This window comes from Mauremys mutica, chromosome 13 (assembly GCF_020497125.1).
Source record: "Mauremys mutica isolate MM-2020 ecotype Southern chromosome 13, ASM2049712v1, whole genome shotgun sequence".
In the NCBI taxonomy this organism is placed as follows: Eukaryota; Metazoa; Chordata; order Testudines; family Geoemydidae; genus Mauremys; species Mauremys mutica.
Window position 1 is genome coordinate 5,593,506 of NC_059084.1, and position 13,721 is coordinate 5,607,226.

The following is a 13,721-nucleotide window of genomic DNA, read 5'->3' on the forward strand; positions in this document are numbered from 1 at the left end:
CATTAGGGGGGCCTGTGGCAGGAATCCGATATTTCTGCTGTTAATTGCTTTTTAAACTCTCCACAGATTTTTGTGCATTAAACAATGGGGTAACAGAAACACAAAGACATTGGTGCTGTGTGTACAGTTTGCATTTACAGAGGGGGTTATTTTGCTTTGATTGAGGCAAAGGACTGGATCAGTACAGTCAGCCAAATAGCTGTCTGGCTGAAATGGGCTGGGCTGAGGTTTTAAACAGCAGCAGAGTTTGGAAATCCAGAGGGTTTCACTCTGAAATCACCTGCTGAAGTCACTCCAGTTCCAAACACATGGTTATTACATTTGTGCCTAGAGACCCCAGCGCAGATCAGGGTCCCATGGTGCTAGGGGCTGTACAAAACACAGCACGAGATAGGCCCTGCCCGTGCTACCTGGTGGTTACGTGGCAGCCTGCATGAAATGACTTGTTGATGCCCGTTGTAGTGGACAGGTGTCCACCTCCCTAGCAATGACATCACAGCTGTTCCTAGCTGGCCACCTGTCTGGCTTTCTCTGAACTGAGGCTGAGGATTGAATAGCCACGGGACTGACTTGCCTTCTTCACGTCGGAGCTGATCCCTCCAGCTCAGGATTAACCCCACTGGCAGGGAAAGATTATGAAGATGCACTGCTGCTGTCTTGTGCAGTACTTATTCTGTGGATAAATAGACAACATTATTCTGCTGGGCTCCTTGGACACCTTGTGCTGGCACTCAAGCGTTCAATCAGCAGAGAAGCTAATTGCTCTGTGTTTAGGAGCTGTTTCCTCTTTCAGCGTGGCTGGCTGTTGGAGCGCAGTAGGCTGGTCCGAGACTTTGCCCTCGCCCAGCATCCTTATGGGGGAATGCAGGCTGTGCAGCCTAGGCCACGTCTATGGAGCCATTGCTTCCAGCTGTGGAGATCTCTCTTGCAGTATCTGTCTGTATTAATCTTTTCTATCTGTCTGTCCATCCCCCTAGCTGCCTGCCTATTTATCTGTTGATGTTTTTATAATGTAATATCTGGGCAGCTCCCAAGAGACAACAGGCCGGATTTCCAAAAGCACCCATGTAACGTAGGGGTGCAAGTCCATTGACTGTCAATGATATTTGTGCTCCGAAGTCATAGGTGTAACTGTGTCAGTTAGGGGAGTGGGTTTTGTTTTTGTTTTCACCAATACAGCTAGGCCGGTACAAGCGTGGATGCAGTTATACAGTATAAAGGTATACTTACACTGCTATGGCGATTCCCTTTCCTGTATGGGAATAGCTAGAGTAGCATAAAGCATGTTTATACCAATATAATTGCATCTAGAAGGGAAGTACTGGTCTAATTATACAGCCATAACTACTTTATAGTATAGACAGAGCCTCAGTTACTATACTTTACAGCAGTGTTTCTCAAACTGGGGTTGCCACTTGTGTAGGGAAAGCCCCTGGCAGGCCGGGCCGGTTTGTTTACCTGCCCCATCTGCAGGTCCCGCCGATCGCGGCTCCCACTGGCCATGGTTTGCCACTGCAGGCCAATGGGGGCTGCTGGAAGCAGTGGCCAGCACGTTCCTCGGCCTGCGCCGCTTCCAGCAGCCCCCATTGGCCCGGAGCAGTGAACCGCGGCCAGTGGGAGCCGCGATCGGCTGGACCTGTGGAGAGGGCAGGTTAACAAACCAACCCGGCCCATCAGGGGCTTTCCCTGCACAAGCGGAGACCCCAGTTTGAGAAACACTGCTTTATAGTAACAGGTATCTATGCTGCTGTCAGAAACTTTACGAGTCTCAGGCATATTGCATTCATGTGTGTTTCTTTTTTTTCCTTCTGGTTTTGAACAGGCTGCTGAACAATAATTTGATCAAACAGATTGCAAGAAGGTCCTTTGAAGCTCTGCAGAACTTGAAATATCTGTGAGTTGGCACCTCTAAATCCCATAAAATCCAATAGCTTCTATAACTCTGCCAGCCAAGTGCATACTTTGTATGGCCAGATCTTCTAGATGGCATTGACATAAGTATATCCCAGCTCAAATCCAATGAGAACACTCCAGCTGGGTCCAGCTTTATAGCTCTTTTCTGTGTATCTTGAACACAGCAATGTCCAATTATCCTAATGCTTCACATTTCTCTGTTCTCCTATCTCCCCAAAGCTACCTGTACAAAAATGAAATTCAGAGTATCCAGCAACATGCCTTCAAAGGGCTCCATTCTCTGGAACAGCTGTAAGTACAAAAGAGCTCTGTTTGCTGCTTGGGAATATGATTCACTTTAGAAACCCTCACCGAGACACCTCTGAACTGCTACACATGGCACTTAAGACTAATGACAGGACTTCAAGAAGGGCTGGTCCTTTCACACTGACAGGTCAATACTGAAGACTGTTCATATTTTCATTCAGTTGCCCATGGCCCCAAGGGATATTCCAGCAGCTGGAGATCCCTGTAGTATAGGAATGCTCTGGCCATGCTTCCCTTTCCCTCCTTTTCCCTAGACCAGTGGTCCCCAACCTTTTTCGTCTGGCGAGCACCAGACTACGAGCCATAGAGGACCATGGCGGTGGACGAGCATCCACCAAAATGCCGCTGACAAGTGGCAACGTCAATAGACGTCGCCACCGAAATACCGCCAACAAGCAGCAGCATCCAGAGGCGTCGCTGTCGAAATGCCGCCTCTGGATGACGCTGCTTGTCGGCGGCATTTCGGTGGATGCTTATCCACTGGATCATACGTGGGCGCACTTAGACGCCCTAGTGGGTACCATGGCACCTGCAGGCACCACTTTGGGGACCCCTGCTCTAGACAGTTTCCTTGTGCTGGGAGGTGATGGGGAAGTGTGGGAGCCACTAGAAGATTTTTATCCTAAGTGGGGCAGACCTTTACAGAGCAGGGCCCAGTATCTGGCCCTTTGTTTGAATTTTGGGGATAGGCTCAGTTTTTCTTTTATCCAATCCAGCTCCTCTGTTGCTGGAAGCGAATGGGTGAAGCGAATAGGCAGCTGGGAAAGTTGAGTATTTATAGTGACTGTCAGTATTGTGGTGTTTGCATGCATTAAAATTGCTGCTGAAGTCCAACTTTGAGGTACCAAACAATAGAAAGACTTTCAGACCATGCCTCCTGGGATGCCCCGGGCTGACGGGACCCTACACTCTGTCTAGCCACTGGATCCTGTAACCATGATGTTTCAGCATTCTGTAATGGTGCCCTCTCTGGCCATAGCTAATTGATCTGTTTGTCAGTTAGAGCCATTTTTCTTTCCAACTGTCAGCACTTCATGGCCAAAGTGGTATAAGAAAATAAGGGATAAATCTTCCAAAGCATCCTCGCAATTTGGGATGGCTTTGTGCATGCGCGGGGTGGGGGTGGGGGGGAGTGGTTCATGAGAGATCCCTGGTGTGGGTGCGCGTGTGCCCATGCACAGTGAGGGGTTGTGAGCATAGCGGGCAGGAGGACAAAAACTATTTGAACATGTTGGTGGATGCAGTCAACGGTGAGTCCTTTCTGCCTTGTGCATCATCACCAGCAACCAAGGTTCTGGAGCTGGAACGTAACTGGCTACTTTGCTGTATGAGAAACAATAGGATTCATCTTGCTCTCTGCAGTGCTGACAGTACTAAATGTATCTAATACCTTTTCCTCCTCAATAAGCTCAGCAGAAAGGTTGAGAAGACTCCTGGGGAGCAGATACTGTATGTGCTGTAGCGTAGGGGCTCTTTTTAGAGATGCACTTCTGGCCACAACCACATTTTAACAATGAACAAACCAGATTTGGTGTCGGGGATAAAATCCCCCATCTGTTTCCAATCCCTGAAACAGGCTTTTCTCCAAGCAAATTGGCCTTGTTCAAATCCATCCCATAAGCCAACTTTTCAAGTAAAACTAAAACCTGTTTGACGGACAGTATCAGCTGCTTTCCTTCAGAGGAATGAAAGCATGCAACTGAGACTTATTAAAACACACTCCAGGCTATAGAATCCGAGTCACAATGGTTTGGTCTTTATTCTGATAGCCAATCTTCTATCAAGATTCATTCCATTATGAACGGAACAGCTGCACGCTGGCTTTTGCAATCATTTCTCAAACCAGTTGGATGCAACTGGTAGAACATAGACTTGTAGAGTTATCAGGGGTCACCACTGGAGCTATACTTGGGTGATATAAGGGGAGGAGGCTACTTCTGCCACTTTGATGTTTAGGTATTTTTCCTAATCATTTCAGAGCAGTGCTAATGTTGTGGGTTGATGTAACAGCTAGTTGTGGGGGGGAGGGGGAGAGTGGAACCTTGGTTATCCCTGTCTCTGTATGTTTGTTGCCATGCACTCCTTCATCCCATCCATGCAAAAGTTTCCACTAGAACCCTGTACCGTTGGATGGCAGGCATGGCTTGGAATGTTAGTGGAGCCGAGAACATCAGCCCGAATTAATACGTTTTTTGGCAGAGCTGGGTTGCTCATGTTAAGCACAGGTCAAACTTTTGCCACTCCATTGGACCATCCCCCCTAGGGAACCCCTTCCTCAGTGCCACATGAGGGTGGGTTGTCCCCACTTCTACTGTCATTGTTTGACAGGTTTAAACTAGAATCAGTGGTGGATTCTCTGTAACTTGAAGTCTTTAAACTTTGAGTTACTGAAGGTAACACATCAGCCGGAGGTCATGAGTCTGTTACAGGAGTTGGGTGGGTGAGGTTCTGTGGCCTGTGATGTGCAGGAGGGCAGACTAGAGGATCACTATAATCCCTTCTGGCCTTAAAGTCTATGAGATGGCTATCCTGACTATGGCGGGGTGGAGGAGCTGCTTGGGCTGGAGGCGCTGCAAGTCATGCCAGGAATGCAGGAGGAGTTTAAAAGGCAGACGCTCCTCTCAATAAGAGGCAGCCCAGGAAGGGGGCAGGCTGTTAAGTTTCCCAGCTCTCCAGAAGATGCCTGAGAGAGTGGAACCTCTGCCCTCATAAATGGGGAGCACAGATCCCCTGAGCTAGAAGGATGAAGAGATTATATCTTGTGACTTGCACTGGAGACCCAGCGGACTCCGGGGTGGACTGTGGCCCATCCAGGGCCCCTTTGAGGAGAGAGGCCGATATCCTGGCTAGCACTGCCCCTCGGTTTTCTTTTTTCTTTGCCCCTTTAACTTTTTTTGCTGACTTTGGGTTGTTTGTTCGTTTCACTTGAGACCCCACAAAGGGGAGAAATAGCCAGAAAGTCTCAGCTGGTTCGCTGAGAGCCCACTGCCCCACTGAACCCTTCCACTAGGCAGGCTGGGCTTCTGCGAGTGCACTTTCCAAGGACCATCCAGACGGGGTGCTCTGATGAGGACAGATCCTTGACACCGACCTTGTGTCTTCAGGGTGTTGGGGGGGCCCCTATGTAAGGCTACATCTCCCCTTCCCCCAGGGTTGCAAAGGACCACCCTATACAGATGCTAGGGAATGCTTTAGGTAGCAGGAGGGAGGAGGGGAAAGCCCTGTACTGTTGCAGCCACTAGCGCCAATGACAGCAGCTTCAGAAGAACCACATAAAGTTCAGCCCAGGTTAATAGAGTCTATAGTACAGTAAGTTGTTGGTGGCATTTCTAAGGCTAAGGGGAGAGCTTTGAAAGTCTGGCCTGTGGGGGGTTTTATGGTTCAGTAAGGTAGAATTGTTGACAACTGACAGAAGTTTCTTGGAACAGATAGATAGGGCGTGATTTCCCAACCCGGGCTGGTTTTGCACATGCAAATTTCAGATATAAATGTGAAGACCGTCTTCTGAAAATTTGCCCTTGACTGTGCAGTGGCTGATTGACTGGTGAACGTTTGTCTGAACCACTCTCCAGTGGTGAGCAGTTGTCCAGTCTCGTAGGTCAGTTTTTATAACACCATCCCTTGTGCTTTCTCTTTTTGTGCCAGTTACCTTCATTTCAACAACCTGGAAACCTTGGAGCCAGAAACCTTTAACGACCTGCCCAAACTGGAAAGACTGTAAGTGAAGAGGAAGGGGGACTCCCTTGCTCACAACACTCTTGACTTCTCATCATGTGGCCCATTGGAAGAGTTTCCATCTTGGGTGATGGGCAGGACAGTTTCTGAAGCTTTAATTTCAGGATCTGATTTCTTCTGCTTCATTTCCATGGAGCAAAGCCGGGCCTCTAAAATTAAGGGAGACCTGGACATGAATTTCCTCAAATCAGAAGACCTTAGGTCCTTGCAAAACAGAAAGTTGGGTGAGAATATAAGGGGCTTGTCCCAGGATGTATTCTGTGCATTCGGACACACCCAACGGGGTGAATCCACTGCTAGCCCCATAACTGGTCAAGCTGTATTAGAATGCTATGATTTACACCTCTTTTCAGGTCAGCATTAGTCAACTCTTGGCACCAATGCCAGAACGGGGTGGGAGGAGGGCAAGGGGCTGTGCCCACCCCCACTTTTTAACATGGGCATAGTTTGGAGGGGCAGGGGGGCTTTGCCCTGAAAACTGCAAGCCTTGGGCAGGCTCGGAGCAGTCCCGGCAGGGGCTGTGCTTCCCGGTGGGGGAGCTGATCACAGTGCTGCAGGCGCCAGACTGTGGCTGGTGGGAAGGGCAGGAGGAGGACAGGCTGTGTGGCTGGTTCCCAGTGAGCTATGTGCAGCTGCTGGAGGTAGGAGACGGGCTGCACCAAGTGCTGGGGAGAGAGGGGTGCAGGGGGCTAAGCCCATGAGGGAGTGCAGGTTAGGAGAAAAGGGGGCTCAGGAGAGATTAGGGGAAGAGGTGCAGAAATCCACCTCCCCCCCACACACACAAACACTTCTACAAAGATTCTGGCGTCCTTGACTCTTGGGCAGTTTGCATGAGAAAATGAGGGGGAAATGCAGTAGGAGAAAAAGATAACAAGAAAAATGTGTGTAATGCCCTAGAATGGCTAGTGAACTAAAGTTTTCCTTTCCTACTCCCCAGTACCACTTAAAGGAACAACATCGCAGCCAGAACAAGTCAAGTGAAGGTTCACATTCAATTCAGCAAGCCCTCTCTACATTGGCAAACAAATGTGCTTTACATCCACAAACACTAGAAAGAGGCCCCGAGAAAAAGCCAGGATTCAAACATCCCTGAACTTTCGGATAATCAGGACCTGGATCAAGAGGTTCTAGCTGATCTTTGTAACTTAACAAACTAAAACCCTGGATCTAAATTTCAGGGAAGTTAAAACTCTGAATTTAAACCTCAAATCCAAATTGTGAGGCATGGCTGAACCCTAGGGCACCCATGCACGCATTTCACACACACAGCTGCCTGTGTATTCCTTTCCTGTTCCATTGTTTAATACAGTGAGTTACTCACTAGCATCTGTCAATTTTCCTTTGTTCTGAATTTTAGATATGGCTGCAGACTTCCTCCCAGTAATCATAGACTAATTATTCCATCTTGCTCCCCACCTATGCATCCTGGTGTAACTAACTTCCTGTTCTTCTAAGAACCAGGAGTCTTGAACCATATGTCTCAGAACCTGGAGCTGAACTTTGGTTTTATCTAGAAATAGGCCAAGGGGCTGGTGTTGGATCTGTACTAGATTTAGGATAGGGTTTGGGTTCAAGGTCCGGTTGATTCTAGGATCAGGTTTGGGTTTAGATTTTTTTAAGGGCACTGGGCTAACATGAGATGTTCTCATAAGATCTCTGCCTCCTTGAGTTGACATCTTATAGTAATGGCTGCTCTCGCAAAATTTCAGCAGTGTCGGAATCCATGTTCAAAATAGGTCCCTTCTGGTTTTGGATCTAAGCTAGAACCAAAATGCTTGGGATGGGTCCAATCGTAGAGATTCAACCTCTTCCTCCCTGCCCCTTGTAGAATTTGAAGTGGTTTTGATTTAAGAATCTGGTTTGGGGACTTTTTTATTTCAAATCCCGAGTCACCGTTTCCAGTACACATTCAGCATTTGATGTTGCATATTGCATTGTGTTCACAAGCAAATTAACAATATCCCTATAGCCCCTAGAGAGTATCAAAGTATCATATACACACACACACAATACATTTGCACATCAGCAAGGTTCTGGTGACCAATCTTAAGGTTTAAACTGAGCCTTGACCTGGGATGTTATCATCTGTATAGTGTAGAATTCTGCATAACGCTTTGGCACTCTTGATATCCCCATTGCAGATTCTTGCACAACAACAAAATTTCCAGAATTCAGCCAGGAACCTTCTCTCAACTGGAATCCCTCAAACGGCTGTAAGTGGACAACACTGCCTGCAAAGAACAATTGTTTTGTCTTTTATCACATGGTCAGGACCTAGAGACCAATTTGACTGGCTGTCAAAGGTTCCAGTTAATGTAGTTCTGGGACAACTGTTATGTCTAGTACACTGTTGTGGTAGCCGTGCACAAGAGGAGACTTAACCAGTTAGTGGGTTCTTCACTTTTCTGACTCAAATTGCTGTAGTGCCTTCTGCACAAAGCTGCAGCTGAGGGTCCCTCTTAGGGCTCAAGCCTACAAGGTGCTCAGTACCCTCCACTCCTATAGCATGGTTGAGCTCATCCAAAGCTTATTGAAGTCAATGAAATGACTTTGCTTGTTAGCCATCCTGGGTTCCTTAGATCGATACACCCCAGTGAAAGGAGAAGTATAGCGATAAGAGAAGTCTTGTATTATTTTTATAGGCACTTGGAATATACCCTTGTGCTTCACTATACAGCCAAGGAGCATGGTTATCTTGCAACAAACACAAAGCTTACCATGTGCTGTTCTTCACTTAATTTGATTTTCTCCTGCTTTTCTCTTTCTTTCTCTTAAAAATCCCTCAGACCTTAGAGTTGTTTGTTATGTTGATCTTAGGAAATGAACAGGGTGAAAAGTTTTGTGCACAAATCATGGGATTCTGCCATAATTGAAAAATCCACAGTAGGATCATGCTTCCCTGTTCTGCTGCAGCCTTCTCTACATTTGCTGCACACAGAAAAAACTCCTTTTCATGTTGCATCATCATAATAAAAATAATAATTAATTTATAAAAGTTGTAAAATGTTGCCCAAGTGTCAAGGATGAGTGAGATGTTTGCAAAATATGGTTACATGGCATGAATTTTTGTACTACCAAATATTTGTTTAATGAAGCATTGTACCCTTTTTCATTTTTTTTTTTTACACAATTTTCATAAAGTGAAACCCAAGAACCTTCCACAGCTGAACTTCCAAAAGAGAATGTGGTATAGTCTAAAGTTTTCTTTGGTCTCCTTTAGCCCTGCACCTAGAGTTGACCCTAGTAATGAGATCTGCAGGGAGGAAAGGACAGAATGAACTGAAATACCATTATTCCCATCTCCCAAGGTGGGGAATGGGTTACAGAGATGAAAACTCCTCTCCAGTCATGGCAGCATATACAGCATCTAGCATTGGGCGTACCAAGCAACTGATTCAAAGCACATTAAAATCAATGAGAATCTTTCCACTGGCTTCAGTGGGCATTGGATTAGACCTAAGAATTGGAACATTAGATTGGTGGTGTTATTCCTTATATAGTAATCTGAAATTTTATACCGCTGTGCTCCTTTGTATGGGCACAATACGAACCCACAAACTGTGTAGATGTAAAAATGTGTCCATAACATTTACGCTTGTATTGGTGGTCCCACAAATGAATTGTGGACACCAATACTGGTAGCTGGACAGTTAGTGAACTGATTTTCTAGTTTCAGGCCAGATTAAATATCTGTGTAATGGGCAGAGGTGCGTATTCTAACTATCCAGGCATAATTTGAAACAAACAAGCATGGGGAACTAAAACAGGATTTCTACCTTCAGCAGTTAGTAGCAGAGCTGCACAAAAACTGGAATTTCCATCCTGCATGAAATTTTGATATTTCAACATTTGTGTTTATCCCAAATCAAGACAAAAAATTAAAATTAGATCTGGTTGGAAAAACTTCAAGGAAACCATTTTCCATTAGAAAATGCAGTTCAGGCAAACTCAAAATGCTTCAAGAAATCATGTCAATTTTGCTGATGTTTCACTTCAGGGAAGAAAACAGGAGGAAAAGTCATAAAATGTCGAAACATCCCATTTTGACATTTTGGAATGAAACGTTTTAATTTTTTATTTTAAATATAAAGATACATTTGAGTAAAGTTTTGAATCAACTTTTGATTTTGAATTTTGTTTATTTTATATTATATATAAAATAAAGTAGAAATCTTAACTAATTACTTAGATCTATCCAAAACATTTTTAAGAGTTTTCTTTTTGCAGAGAATTTCTAGATTTTTGGCTGAATTGGAATGAAAACAAATTTTGACATCACAAAATCCAGAATGAAACACAATTTCCATCATCTGCATAGCTCTAGGTGAAATATCAAAATTTTTCATGGAATGAGAAGTTCTGAAATATTTAGATTTGAAAATGCCAAAATGAAATATTTTGGCATTTCTAATCAAAATGAAACAGTTTGACACTTCAACTTTCATTTTGGTTTGTTTTGGGTCACCTCAACATTAAACTGTATTTCCCTATGGTTGTGCATTGCCTCATAGGAATTGTAGTTTAATTTGCTTGATGACCCATTCTCCCCTATGGGTCAAGTACCCTGGCTGGACTACATCTGCCATGATGCACCACACTATTCAGTTAGAGGGGACCCTGGATTGCATCATGGGAGATGGAATCTGGTCAGAGAGTCCAGCCCGTAGGACAGAATGAGGATCTGAACTACAACTCCCATGAGGCAATGTGCCACAAGAAGGATCCAGTTTAGTGTTCAATTGACCTGAAATGAAACATTTTAGGTCGGTACAACAAACCGAAACATTTTGATTTGGATCAAACCAGCTCTAATTCATGGTGTCATTGAACCGATATGTATTTCTGAGGAAGTGGGGGTGGAAGCACCGATAAATTGAGGACCAGATTTCTAAAAGAGCTCAGCACTCAACAGCTGCCATTTTAGGCACCTATACAATAGGAGCTGTTGGATGCTGATAACTTCTGAAAATCTGCCCACTTCAGTTAGGTCCCTGGGTGGGAGCTGAGAGCTCTTTTCAGAATCTGGCCCTGAGTCTATTTCGTAGTGTAGCCCAAACCATTGTGTATGTTTGGGGAGGGCGATTGGGAAGTGGCTGGGGGATTAAATAACTTTTCTTTGATCTACATCTCATAGACGGCTGGACTCCAATGCCTTGCTCTGTGACTGTGACTTGATGTGGCTGGCCAAACTGCTGAAGAAATATTCTGAACAGGGCAATATTCAGACAGCTGCCACCTGTGAGAATCCAAGGGAATTGCAGGGCCGGTCCATCACCACCTTGACAACCCAAGAATTTAACTGTGGTGAGCATGCTTTTATTATTAAATCTATTCACCCAGTGATGCTCAGTTCTGAAGTCAGTGGGATTGCACCGGTATAAACAAGAAAAGGGGCTGGCCCAGCATCTGTGGGGTTTCCCCCCTATGGTCCTGCTTTGCATTCACTTCCACTGCTGAAATGAGAGATGATTAATGAGGTCAAATGACTTGATCAAAGTAACATACTGGGAGTCGACAGCACACCTAGAATTTATGCCCAGGACCCTTCCAACTATTACTCCTTTTCTCTAGCCACTAGACAACACTGCCTATTTCAGTTACTTTTCAGCACCAGTGCTGCAAGTAGGAAGATGGAGACTGGTGCTGTCAGCTTCCCAGGTGAATAGACCATACACTTAAGCTAAAAGAGCGCTTTGGCTGCAGTCATTTTTTCTTTGCATATGAGCATCAGTACAGGTGTCCATAACCTTAATTAAATACTCTGTCATAGGTACCGTACCAACGGAGCAATAAGATATGACATGAGTGCCCCATCAGTGCATGTCTCTTCCACTGTGATAGTGATAGGCCCCAATTCAGCAAGGTACTTAAGCACATGAGCAGCCCCATTTGTTTCAGTGGGACTCCTCATGGGCTTAAACTTGGACACAAGCGTATGTACCTTCCTGAATCAGGGTCAAAGGCTCCAGAGTATGTGCTTAAATTCATCCCTATTCAGCAAAACCAGCACTGAAGCATGTTTAACTCCCACTGAAGCCCACAAGACGTAAGCGTGTGTTTTGCTGAGTAGGGATGGACTGCTGCATTGGGGTCACAGTGTGTAATATAAGTGGGAAGGCTTAGAATATTGTACCCATATTTTAAGTCATTGGGTCAGAATTGGCCCAGGATTGCTTGGCATGTGGGGTGACTTATTCATCTCTAGGCTTGGTCTAATTAGGCTTTAACTTCATCCTACCCTGGAGTTCCCCAACACCTGTATGTTAGGATAGTATATAGCACCTTATACAAATGCCTGGCAGTTATAAGAGCTTAACTGATCTATGGTTTTTCCGGAATTCTGTTCACTCATGCTAGGCTGCATCTCACAATACCCTCCTGTAGTACCACCCAGCATTTGGCATAAGCAGATAGGAAACTTGTCAAAGTCAAGTTTGTTCGCTGACTTAGTACAAGCTGGGAAGGTACCTTCACAGACCGATACCTGGAATGCTAGCATCCAAAACAAAAAAAAGGAAAGGGCAGAGCAACAAGTTAAGGAACTGAGACAAACTGAGGGGTTGGATTTTAGTGACCTGTAAAGAGTTTTGTAACTTTAAGTCATCCTATAAAAGCTCCTAGCTGAAATGTGTAACTGTGGGACCACACCTTCTGCATAAGGTGAATGTAACCACGCTGCATAAGACCGCTTCCTGGAGACTGGTATCATATAGATTCTTTTTCCTGTACTATGTTCTTACTGGCTTTTAGCAATAAACCTAACTGATACTGGTTATGAGATTTCATAGTGAGCCAATGTGTGGTCACGCAATTAACTATACAATTTATCAACACTAGAGTGGGTTTTGTTAACTGGTGTTTTTCAGAGAGGCCTCGCATCACCACCGAGCCCCATGATGCTGATGTCAAGTTGGGAAACACTGTTTATTTCACCTGCAGGGCAGAAGGAAACCCAAAGCCAGAGATCATCTGGCTACACAACAAGTGAGTCGCACACATAGGCCCTGTGGGGGTGGCCGCTTCCATCGAGTTACTGCCTTTGATTACAGGAGTCATTTCACACAAATTAGAAATGCATGTTTCATTAATTGTATTTACCTTCGTTTTAGTAGCACTGTCAATAAAGTGCTGACTTCATCTCCATCTGAAATGTTTTCCCAGGGTTTATACTTGCCTATAAATGTATTCTGCAGGCTGAAAGAAGTTGTCTCTGAAAACATTTTATTAGCCTTTTGGCGTGCTTGGAGCCACCGTGTTTGTGATCTATTAACCACTAAAATGGTGCCTCCTGTACTTGGTTTGCCCATGGAAATGTCAGCACTTCAAAGGGAAATTATTGTATTCCATTGCGGTGCAGATGCTGCAATGGAATGTGGCAGGGAAGCTCTCTTGCCAGTGCAGACACCGCTGCTGCACAATGACACTAGGTGCTGAAAAGTCACAGGGAAATGCCTGACAACAAAATGTTTAGGGCTTGAGCAGTTGTCCATTCTGCATGTTAAAGTATTCCTTGGTTTCCCTTGCTTCTGTGTCATGGGAATGGGGGCGGGTGAATAGGACGATTTTAAAAATAAAACCAAAAGGATGAATGTTAGCATCCCTGCTGACACCCTGCAGGCAGAGTTTCACTTCAGTGCAAATTTTTGTGGCTGAGTTATATTGCTCTGGAAAGAGGGTTTTGTGATGGAAATGCTGGCAAGCTCCCACTCAGAGCAGTGCGAATGGGATCACACTAATATATGTTCACCACACTGGAAACCACTATA

The 13,721-nt window shown here is 45.1% G+C and overlaps 1 protein-coding gene across 1 annotated transcript in view; it reads left to right on the forward strand.

Moving 5' to 3' along the window:
- The window catches only part of LOC123348870 (peroxidasin homolog), a 60,510-nt gene that overhangs the window by 22,654 nt on the left and 24,135 nt on the right, over nucleotides 1-13,721 (forward strand). The window contains 6 exon segments of the mRNA XM_044986556.1: nucleotides 1,823-1,894; nucleotides 2,134-2,205; nucleotides 5,866-5,937; nucleotides 8,097-8,168; nucleotides 11,090-11,259; nucleotides 12,822-12,939. Coding sequence (XP_044842491.1) covers nucleotides 1,823-1,894; nucleotides 2,134-2,205; nucleotides 5,866-5,937; nucleotides 8,097-8,168; nucleotides 11,090-11,259; nucleotides 12,822-12,939 — 576 coding nt within the window.